The 12,500-nt window shown below is 38.0% G+C and overlaps 1 protein-coding gene across 1 annotated transcript in view; it reads right to left on the reverse strand.

Annotated features, from left to right (window-relative positions):
• The window catches only part of LOC137640769 (putative autophagy-related protein 11), a 38,143-nt gene extending 29,934 nt beyond the window's left edge, over positions 1-8,209 (reverse strand). Inside the window, exons 1-2 of the mRNA XM_068373244.1 lie at positions 8,049-8,209; positions 7,632-7,816 (exon numbers count right to left, since the gene is read on the reverse strand). Of these exons, the coding sequence (XP_068229345.1) occupies positions 7,632-7,816; positions 8,049-8,209 (346 nt within the window). The remainder of the gene's footprint in view (positions 1-7,631; positions 7,817-8,048) is intronic.
• Between the last annotated feature and the right edge of the window lie 4,291 nt (positions 8,210-12,500).

The raw sequence follows: 12,500 nt of genomic DNA on the forward strand, positions 1-12,500 counted from the left end.
CTCCTTGTCGAACAACCACACTTATGATCAGCACTCAAGACCCCGCTCCGCCCAATCTAGAACCAGGAAGGGCCTGGCAATGGCTACTAATGACTCAGCAGGTAGACCTATAGACTCTCCCAAACCCTCCGTCCATAACTCAGAAGATGGTGAGGTTGCAGAAGCTACAAGAAACAACCTCTACTGAGCGTTTTTTTCACTCGACCTCTGTTTCCATTCTTCCATCTTGCTCTCCAACCTCTTTAAATTTATGCTTCATTGTGCAAATGTGATATTTCACCTTACATGTATCTCAAAGTTGGTCCCAGTGGTTAAGATATAATTATGTCCCTAGCTCCTAAAGTCCCTCCGTTCATTCTCAGATAAATATACTTCTGAAGTCGAGGGTCTTTATGAATTTAATACTATAATGAGGTCAGGTTCATTGTTCCATGGCCTAATCAATGACTCTGTTTCCTCTTACATCCAATTATTATGATATGTTAAATGAACAATAAACTTGTCGCAAACATAAATTTATCCTTTTTAGGTCGCTTAGAAGTTAGTACAAATGGCTAAATGTTATTTTTTCATATACACTGTCTTTCATTTTATCTATGTTAGTAATGCTTTTATGGTCAATTTAGAGTATTTTAGCCATTTTGAGAGTACTTCCTTCTTCATTTTCCTTTTGTAAAACGCTTTAGTAAAGGTAAGCAATCTCTCCTTTATCTCTTCTCTGGAATATCGTTTCCCCCATTAGTGTTTTCGTTGAATCAGCTTTAATTATGACATGTCGATCACTTATTATGGATTCGATACTGCACAGTATTCTAAAAAATTTATTCCATCTGTGATCAAGTTCTTGGAATAATCTTCCCGATCAGGTAATTAAATCGGTGGACTTCAAAAGTTCAAACATGCAGCGAACGTTTTTACGTCGAACAGGCTAACATAAGTTTCTCTTAATAGTTTATATATGATATATACAATCATAAAGTGTTTTATTTCAACTGTTCGTTACTTCTCTTGTAGTTATTTGTTTCCTTGGTTCCTTTCCTCACTGGACTGTTTTTCCCTGTTGGAGCCATGGGGCTTATATTATTATTCAATTCAAATAAAGGTTATAGCTTGAATAATAATAATAATAATAATAATAATAATAATAATAATAATAATAATAATAATAATAATAACATTTAGAATCACTGTTTTCTTCACTTTGTACATTCACTCGGACTGGGTGTGGAGAACTGTTTCTCTCCCTCTACTGAAGTTATTTGGAATTTCTTCTAGGCTTCTGGTTTCTAAAATAGTGTAGCAAATTCAATTCCTTTTTTGGGTTGAACCACACTTCTTTCATTACCTAAGATAAAATATCACGATCAGCATCATTGTATCAACATCATTATCGCCATTATATTTCTTTTAGAGAAGAGTCCGATAAACTTGGATAAATGTATTATTTGAATAAGAAAAAAAAAAGTAAAGAAGATCATCCTTTCCTCACACGCAGATAAAAACATCGAAAAAGATTTAGGCATTTCCTCCCTAAGTGGGTCTCTCCTATCCTAGCAATTATTTGCTAAAAGGTGTAAGACTCACATATCATACTTAATAACTGGCTAACTTTCAGAGTTGTCGGTGCATCAAAAAAGGCCATCTGCTCGCTTGCCTTGATTTTGAATTCTGAAGTAAATCAATAAAAACGTCGACGTGGAAAAGGGAGTATTTTCATGATTCACTGAATTTTGCTCTGAAGAAAGAGGTATTTAATTGAAAAGGATACTCATTTTGCTTATTTATGAAATCTTTCTGTTTATCTCTTTCCGCTCGTATTCCGACAAAACGTCATCCTCCAAAGTGTGAAGGCCACTTATGTTTGCTGTTCATTTATAAAAAAAAAAAAAAAAGAAATTTTCTTTTCTCGAGAACCATGACTTCCATTCAAGAAAGTTCTATTTACAAAAAGAAAAAAAAATCATAAAATATTAGTGGCGGTTTGTGCTTCTTAACTCCTGATGCTACATTGACAGTAACGTTTAGGGATGTTAGAATGCACGTAAGGATGAATGAAAAACTATTTAAATATACATCTATTCATATGTATATATACACATTTACATACAAACACACACGCACACACAAACACACACCCACACATACATACATACATACACACACACACACAAACACACACCCACACATACATACATACATACACACACACACACACACACACACACACACATATATATATATATATATATATATATATATATATATATATATATATATATATATATATATATATATATATATATATATATATATGTATATATATAAATATATATACACACACACACATATATATATATATATATATATATATATATATATATATATATATATATATATATATATATATATATATATATATATATAAGTATATGTATATATATAAATATATATACATATATATATATATATATATATATATATATATATATATATATATATATATATATATATAAGTATATGTATATATATATAAATATATATACATATATATATATATATATATATATATATATATATATATATATATATATATATATATATATATATATATATATATATATATATATATATATATATATGTATACATATACGTATATGTAGATATATATATATATATATATATATATATATATATATATATATATATATATATATATATATATATATATATATATATATATATACACACACACACACACACACATATATATATATATATATATATATATATATATATATATATATAACTATATATATATATATATATATATATATATATATATATATATATATATATATATATATATATATACATACATATATATATATATATATATATATATATATATATATATATATATATATATATATATATATATATATATATAGTATATATATATATATATATATATATATATATATACATATATATATATATATATATATATATATATATATATATATATATATATATATATATATATATGTATATATATATATATATATATATATATATATATATATATATATATATATATATATATATATATATATATATATATATATATATATATATATATATATATATATATATATATATTCCAAAAAGATTTTCTCGTTGATAGGTATAAGGGAAAATGTATCACTTTTTATTGTTTGTTGATTTAAATCTTCGTTTGTAAGTTGTATTATTGTCATATTTGCATTCCTATGATGAACAATCACTCTCTAAGTGAGAGCCCTTTAATTCCTAAATCTTCAAAATATGATACCAACCATGAAATGTAAAACAATTGTTAAATAATGAAGCTATTTCCAAAATCTAACTTTGTTAGAATAAGAACCTTGTTGATTATAACAAACTTATATTAATTATATAGTTCGCTCAAAATCTATTTTCGGGTGAGGTAGCCATGTCATCCTGATGGAAGTTCCTATTAGGTAGATTTCTAGGGTATATTTGACTACAGTGATATTCCCAGAGAATTTTACATTAAGGTATCCAGAATTCTAACTCCTGGATCAAATATCCCTAAATAATCTCACAGGGATATCGCATAATATCAGACACGTCACATACCTATCTTCACCCCGAACAGTATCAACGCTTCGAGGGGGTAGAGTGACATGAATCTGAAATGAAAATGAAAAGAGAGCCGCTCATAAGGTATCCCTACTATTCCGTTTCTGGTGTTTATCTGATGAAGGCGGTAGCGCCCTCTTTATTCCTTCTAACGATATACGAGGTGCTACAGATACTGTACTTTAGGGAGGGGTCAATAAGCCCTTTTACAATAAAAGGTAGGGTAGGTCATTCAGGATGACATGGCTACCTCACCCAAAAATAGATTTTTCGCTTTGCTCAAAATCTGTTTTTTGGGCTCAGGCCATGTCGTCCTGATGGAAGTTTACCAGAGCATTATTGTAACCATGGATTCTCAATTGGTGCCGTACTCTTAAGAGAGTATTTTCCTGGTCCGTCTAGACCTAGAGACATATGATTTTACCATCATACATCATTTCATCTAAGCATGAACTATATTAGTGCTTCCTACCCCCTATAGGGATGAGTCGTACTAGACTCTGGAAAAAGTCTCGAGGAGTACATAATAACTATGGATAACAAAATGACAAGCTTGTATAGTGGTCTCGCCCAATACAATATAAAGCAAAGTTTGCATAAGTCACCAATGTCAGTATTAATGACACCTTCCTCAATGTGACTACTCTTATTAACTATTGGATAATAGTTGTATCCACATAGGAACAAATTTTGCCTCTTTGCCACTATCCCGTTAGGTTAACACGTCAACCCTTCCAAGGAAGGGTTAGAGTGAGTGGACTTTTGCTTGAATCAGGGAACAGTCTTGAAAGACATACTATGATTAAAATATCCATACTTTAATCCTAATGCTCAGTACATTTCTAGTAAAATGAGTGTGGGCAAATAAGACGCAGGGTTCACTATGAACTAGTTTATTAAAATTTAATAAACGTACATATCAGATCAACATTTATAAAATCTATAAAATGTGGATGATATGCGTTAAAGCATAAAGAAAAACAGTCAACAGAAAATATTATTTTGTCTAATAGGAAATATATTTGCCACTTCAATTGAATTATTGATAATAATGATATAGTCTGTATACTGTAAATTTACACTAGCATAAAAAACGCTTGGCACAAGTGTCCGTATTATACTATGGTTTACCGAAGTCAATGGAACAGTTCCTAAGGACACTTTCGTGGCCTATCGCTCAGCGTGTAGTAACATACAGTGACTACACACTCACCCTCTTGATTAATCGTTCCAAATTAATTACATTGTTCCTCGCAGACTTAAAACAAAAGGTTAAAGAATTCTACCCGCTGCTACCACAGATCTCTTAAGTTGCTCCACTTGATTCGCATAGTGCATAAAGAACACCTTGGATGACTACCAGCCAGTGTGCAAACAAGGAGGTTCAAAGTCCATATAATCAAAGAAATTTTATGGAAGAGGCAACTTTCCTCGGACCATGACTAACAGGTGTACTGTCTGGATCCGTTCTGCGAATAACACGGGTGAATTTCGCCCTTAGCTATAGATAACTTTGAACCCAGGGTTTCTCCTCTGAACAGCTATCCTCCCATAAAGTCTGAAGTTCTATGAAGATAGACCTTAGGCAATCCACTGGACGTAGAGATGCTTCTTCCTTCAGAGGGCAGATTCTTTAGGGACCCCACCTGTTGGTGGGTAGCTTGTTCCTGGTAAGAAACGTTGGGTCTGGAAATAGATTCAGTTCTCCCTCCAAGAACTGGACGTGGCCTTCCTCTCTAGAGAGAGCCACTATTTCACTAACTCTGGCCCCCAAAAATGAGTACAAACAGAAATATGACTTAAATTAAAAACCTTCTAAGCACATTCCTCATTGTTCATTATTTATATATAAGGAGGAATCATATCTAATGACCCTGCAAAGGGCCTTTTTATCTCATTAAAAATGTCGTTAGAAAGGTCGACCTGTATGGCATATGGTATCTGACTTGTCAAGGCAGGCTTGAACAAAATAATTGTGTAGGCTGCCAAACCTTGCTCATGAAGGTGAATGAAGAATGATTAATAGAAATCTGTGTAGATTTCTTCCGGTTTCTTTGCCTTGACAAAAGATAGCTATTTCTTCCCTGAAGCCTCGTAATGTCTTCTGGTTTCCTCCAAAAGTCTGAACTTACTTTTTAACACTGAATCTTTTTATCATCGTTAAGAAGAGAAAATCATGAGATGTAGGTTCCTTGTTTTCTGTGATGGAGCGAAGACAGTAGACTTCTGTACTCGCTGAGACAGGGTTGGATCCGGTAGCGGTACAAATTTTAGTTGTAGTTCCAATGCCAGAGGGAACCACACGCTATTCAGCCACTTGTTGGCCAATATTGCTGCTTTCCCTTTGAAGGATCTCAGCTTATCAAGCACCTTCAAAAGAAGATTGTGCGGAGGGAACAGATAGATACTGGATCATCAGTTCCAGTCCAGGGACATAGCGTCCACTGCCTCCGCTAACGGATCCTCATAAGGGGACATGTAACGATCTATTTTCTTTTTGTCTTTCGTTGCAAAGAGGTCTATCTGCAGCTCTGGGACTTGATTCAAGATGAAGGAGAACGATCCTGCATCAAGGGACCATTCTGACTCTATAGGTGTAAACCTGGATATCACGTCGGCTGTCACATTGCGGAACCCTAGAATGTGAACTGCTGACAGGTGCCATTTCTTCCTTTCCGACAAACGGAATATGGCCAACATCACTTGGTTGATTTTAGGTGACCTCGACCCTTGTCGATTCAGGCATCTCACTCGCACCTCACTGTCTAGAACCAGTCTTATGTGGGTCGAGTGGCGAGGAGAAACTTTCTTCAGTGTCAGAAGTACTGCCATGGCTTCTAGAAAGTTGATGTGAAATGAATTGAAAAAATTGGACCAAGCTCCTTGGACTCTCATCTGATGAGAGTGGCCTCCCCAGCCTTCCTTTGAATCGTCTGTGTGGATAGTTACTGATGGGAAAGCAGATTGAAGAAGTATTGATTTCTTCAATTGCTTGGCATTGGACCACGGCTTAAGAAGCGTTCGCAGTCGAGTCAGTAGTGGTCTTATTAGATCTCTTCGCGCGTTTGATGCGTATTTTTTCCAGACTCCTGTTGCATCCTTAAGCTATGCTCTTAGCACTGGATCTGTTATCGAAGCAAACTGTAGAGAGCACAGTACTCTCTCCTGTCCGCGTCTTGATATCCGTTTATATTTCAATAGTCTCTTGACAGATCCTGCTATTTAGGAATGGCAAGCCGATGTGACGCCAAATTCCAATGGATTCCCAACCACTGAAATTTTTGAGCTGGAGAAAGTCAAGACTTTTTCATATTGATCCTGAATCCCAGATGTTCCAGGAACTGGATCACTATCTTAGAAGCTTGCATGCATTCTGTCCTAGATGTTACCCACACCAGCCAGTCGTCCTAGTAGGCTACTACTTGAACCCCCTTTAGGCGTAATTGATAGACGGCTGCGTTCGTGAGGTTTGTTAAAACCCTTGGGGCTATGTTTACCCGAAAAGGCATGGCTCTGAAGGTATAAAGTTTTCTATGTAACTTGAAGCCTAGGTAGGAGGAGAGGTGACAATTAATTGGAACGTGCCAATAAGAGTCAGACAATTCTATAGAGACAGTATATGTCCTTCTGGGCAGTAGGGTCCTTATGTGCTGAAGCGTGAGCATTCTGAACTTGTAGTTCATTATGAACTTGTTGAGTGGCTACAAGTTTAGAATGACTCTGAGTTTTTCCGAGTCCTTCTTTGGAACACAAAACAGCCTTCCTATGAATTTGATGGACTTAACTTTCCGGATTACTCTTTTGTCTAAGAGTTCTCGGACATATTCTTCCATAACAGGGGATGATTGTTGGAAGAATTGAGGAAATTGAGGTGGAGGACTGTTCCAGTTCGAACCTAGTACATTTTTAATTAGGCTGCGGGCCCAGGGATCGAAGATCCAGTGATCCCTAAATAGCTGTAGTCTCCCTCCTACTGGAAGTATCTTACTTCTGCTGTTGTGTACCTGAGGCCTTGCTTCATGGACCGCGTCTTCCCCTGTATCCCTTTCCTCTTGAAGGGCGTCTAAAAGAACATCTGGCTGTTCCTCTAGCTCTTGAACGAAAGGAAGAAGTCTGCCTTTCGAAGGCTGGGTTAAAAACTGGCAACTGTGTCGCCACTTGATCAGGTACCAGCTGTTACGTGGTTGGAGGCTGTGCCACTATCTGAGGCACCGCGGTCACAGGAAGGGTTTAGCCAGCCAAGAGGTTAGCCTAGGCCTTTTTGTTTTCCTCTTGGGTTGGGGACTCTCATCCTGAGAAGACTTTCTCCTGAGATCTAAACCCCACTTTTTAAGAAAGTTTCTATTCTCTATGGCGGCCTTGTCTACTACCTCCTTAATGACTTCATTGGGAAAGAGGTCTTTACCCCAAATGCGGTTCGTGCCTCAACGCAACCGAGGCGAATATGAACTCTCTGCAGGCTCTCCTAGCTTTATTAAAACTATAGAGGTCAGTTGTAACTGTGGCCAGATGGGTTTTGGCCACAACCAAGAACATGTCCTGGTTCTTGGGGTCACTTGCCATCATTTCTAGTGTCACTTGCAATGACATCGATGCCGCAAGTCTTTCCTTTATCTCTTGCTCTCTACGCAAGAGAACCTGCGACAGTTTTGGAAGTGCCTCACCGAACTGGCGTTAAGCAATATCAGCTTTCAGCTTCCCGACTGAGAAGGTAAGTTGTACGTCCTTCCAGTTTTCTTGGTCCAAGAGCAAGGTCAAAGATAATGGCTTGCACTCCTCCAAGGAGGGGCATGGTTTCCCTGCCTCCACCGCCTTTAAGGCTGCCTTATATCCCTTTTCCAAGAAGGGAAAGGCTCTGGTAGGAGAGACCACAAAGGAGGGAAGCTTCTTACTCAAGACATTCACCTTTGAGTTAGTGAAGCCCCTCTCTTTCATTGAGCTTGTTAGTAACGTCTGAGCCTTACTATGGTCAAAAACTAATACCTCCTTCGGCTCCGTCTCCTCCTTTGAGGCTGGTTCCTTCCTAAGACGGACATAGCAGTCCGGATAAAAATCTTTGTTGGGCCACTATTCCACTTCTTCCAGGGGAATTGTTCCCAACTTTTCTGAGATCACAATCTTCCCGGTTGTCATTGATATGTGTTCGGCATACCTCTAAGGATTGGTATCCGAGCAAAAAGAAAGATCCTTCACACTGAGCCGCTTCTGGTTCCCACGTGATGCTGCAAGTCTATGTATCTCCAGTTTCATTGCAGCCTACTTCTAATCATTCTTCCTTCTAATTTGTTGGATCATATCAACAATGGAGGAAAGAGTCCTTCCTAGATCATATGGGATAGCAGACGATGTAGAAGGAACAGGTTCTTGGTCTGGAACCGATGTAAACGACAATTCGACGATTTCTTGCTCATCTACTTGAGGAGCCTGGAACAGCTCCTCCTCCTGACCTTCTCCTCGAAGGTCTGTCTCAATAGAATCCGACACCTCTGACATCCTATCGTTCAATTGGATGTCTTGAAGGGCGGCCAAGACTTCAGAATCTAACGGATTTTGGGCAGTTGGTATCTCCACCTAAGGCTGGGGGATGATTGCATCAGCCAGTGCTTTAGGGAAAAGGTAGGCCATCATCCTCTCATTTGGAAGGTAGGGACGTGAGGTTCTTTTCTGAAAACACCTCACCCAGGATCGTAACGTTTCCCTGGAAGCATCCCTTGACTCCGTCGACTTAGGGTCATCAAAAGCCTCGGTAATCAGGTTAGAACAAACTCTACAAACATGAGGGTCCCCATAACGGATATCACCTTTGGAGTCTGCGCATGCTGCGTGCCTCCTGCAATATTGATGTCCACAGAATTTCTTACTGCGGACATTACAGAACACACTCCCGCACTTCGGATGGTCCTCCTGTAAAGAGAAGAAAAATCCACGAGTACCAAGTGAAGGCTTTCACTTATATTGAAACATTAAGCTTATATAAAAAAGCTATAAAAGAAAGAAGGAAAGACACATACTTGTATTTCCTGCCCAGCCACTTGCTGAAACCTCCTGAGATATTAAAACTAAGGTTAATTCTATTCTAGAATACCTTATGTAATTTCCTAAACAGAAATGTAAGGTATAGTTTACACCTTGAGAAAAAGTTTTAATGTACGGGATAGAAAGAACACAGAAAGAACTTACTTTCTATATATTGCACGGTCTCAACAAAAGGCTGTACAGGATAACATTAAGTATGATGAAGAACTTTAGTGTTATCACACACTCTGTAGAGTAGTTTCTGCTAATGCAGTGTGTACTACACTACAAATATAGCAACTACTGTACATCGCATGCTGTTGTGCTGGCCAGCACGTACCGGTACGTGCCGGCGTACCCCTGTATAGTTCAAAGATATACTATCTTTAACTAATAGGCAGCAGCCCACTGATTTGCAACTGTGCCGGCCGGCAATCATTACCAGCCGACGGCTGAAAACACTAACACCCGGTTGCCAGCCGCTAATCGTAGTGGCCAACAGATTCGGGATTTGTTTCTACTGCCGACAGGCAAGGGCAATAATACCCATGCCCGCCGGCAGTAGCCAAGAACCAGGGAACCTCTACCTGCCCGGCTGTCAGCTGTTAAGAAGGCAGCCGGGTTAGGGGAGCAACACAATAGTCAGAGAAACAATATGGATGTAAGGTTAAAAGTTGGCATGCCATAAGACCTTCCATCCAGAAAGAGTAAACTTATGGAAGGGGAGAATGTAGCATTAAGGCTTCCAAAGAATCCATAGCCTGCCAGGCTCTACCGGCAGACATGGAAGGGAGACCAAGGAAGGTCTGGGGCTCACTCTGCAAAGAACAAAGGGTCTCTGACAGCCGGTCCTCCATCCTAACCAATGCTAGGTACGGAAGTAGGACTATGGCCAGAAGAAAATAAAAGAAAGAGAGGTGGGGAAGGGATAAGGATCCCTTAGACTTCGTTCTAGCAAGAAACACACTCAGCATTTAGGGAAGCTCATCCTAACCAAGAGTTTTCTATTAGGGAGGACGATTGGCAATGCTTGCTATCCTCCTCCCAACCAGAACAAAGTTAGGTGAAGTTATTTCGCCGGGCAATAGAGAAAACTCATTCTCCAGCCCGAGAAAAACAACCCATGACATTCTGCTGGGCCACTAGAGGAAGGAATCATCTCTTACAGAATCCTTCCGACATGGACTAGGGAAGCAAAGCTTCCTGTGTCCTCCCCTAACCTAGCAAAGGAGACTCATTCTCTATGCTAGGAAGAAGCAGACCACAGACTAGAAACTCAGATGTTCTGCCCTAACCCAAAAAACCAGTCACTCGGGTTATCAGGACAGGAGAGACATATCCTAGAGTAGTTATACCTGGATTATTGTTATACAGGTAAAACCACTACGATTAAACTTAGTCTCCATAGGAGAAAAGAACGATTGGGGATGTGCGAAAGTATACTACTGTACCTAAAATACTAGACTAGGTAAGGGGAGAATCGATTACCTAATTCACCGAACCTCTCTCATATATAATCTTGGAAAAACATTCAACAATATCTTACATGTATAAAATATTTGCCTATAGCTTCAATAATACAACACTTGGAAAAACTTATATCATGCATGAAAGTACTAAGGCCAGACGTCTAGGCTACTAAGCCTCGTGAAGGCAAGATCGGTACCTCGACCCGTGTCGAAATCACCGAACTAAAAAACTGACGGTATAATATAAGCATTCCTAGAGGAGCTGAATAGCTAAATCATTAAAGCATAACAAACCGGGAACATCGTTCTACCTAACTAAATGACCAATAAAGAGCGAGCGATAGCATTCAGAATGCCTCAGGTAGGCAACAGCTCTTGTTTACGTTAATATCACTTTTGATTTAATTCAAAACGACAGGAGCTTACATTTATACGTAGTAAAGATAATACTCAACTTTCCAGAGGCAAAAGAGGCTGGAGAAGTCATCAAAATGTTGAATAAAATCTGAAATAACGAGAGAACACAAGGGAAAACACCAATTAGTAGAGCTACACAAAAAGGAATTAAGAGGGCGCTACCGCCTTCATCAGATACACACTGGAAACAGAATAGGAGAGATGCCTTATGAGCGGCTCTCTCTTCATTCTCGTTTCAGATTCTTGTCACTGTACCCCCTCGAAGTGTTAATACTGTTCGGGGTGAAGATATCTATGTGATGTGTCAAGAATACGTCCTCTGATATTATGTGATATCCCTTTGAGATTATTTAGGGATATTCGTTCCATGAGTTATAATTCTGGATAACTTAAGGTAAAATTCTCTGGGAATATCACTGTAGTCAAATATACCCAAGAAATCTACCTAATAGGAACTTCCAACAGGACAACATGGCCTGACCCCAAAAAAGGATATATAGGTGCTCTTGGCCATGCCTTTCATGGGTCGATGACACATGATGCTCTGTTTCTATGAGTTATAATACTTTCTGTACATGTTTTATGTATAAAACATGCTCAGCTTAGGTATGACCTACAAACAGCACCATCAACAAAACTCTCCGTATCTCTTATTTAGAAATTCAACAATGATGCCATGAACATCAAGGGATTTCTGTACAGCATTGTAAATCATAAGAATGGCACCATATGCTCCAAAGCCCTACCAAGGTCCATCAAGACAGTTATAATCTCACTAGACCGAAAAGCTAAACTAGTTAGGTTATACTCAGGGAAACAGGAGAGAGGAAGATCGAGTTTCTCAAAAGGGTTGCCTTTTCATTTGGTCAATGAGTGACAGAGCCATCTGGTTTAAGAAAAGGAGGAATGGTTATGTCTACACCAAAGAGTTCAGATTTAAGGGTAGTCCACATGTT

This window comes from Palaemon carinicauda, chromosome 5 (genome assembly GCF_036898095.1).
Source record: "Palaemon carinicauda isolate YSFRI2023 chromosome 5, ASM3689809v2, whole genome shotgun sequence".
Classification (NCBI taxonomy): Eukaryota; Metazoa; Arthropoda; class Malacostraca; order Decapoda; family Palaemonidae; genus Palaemon; species Palaemon carinicauda.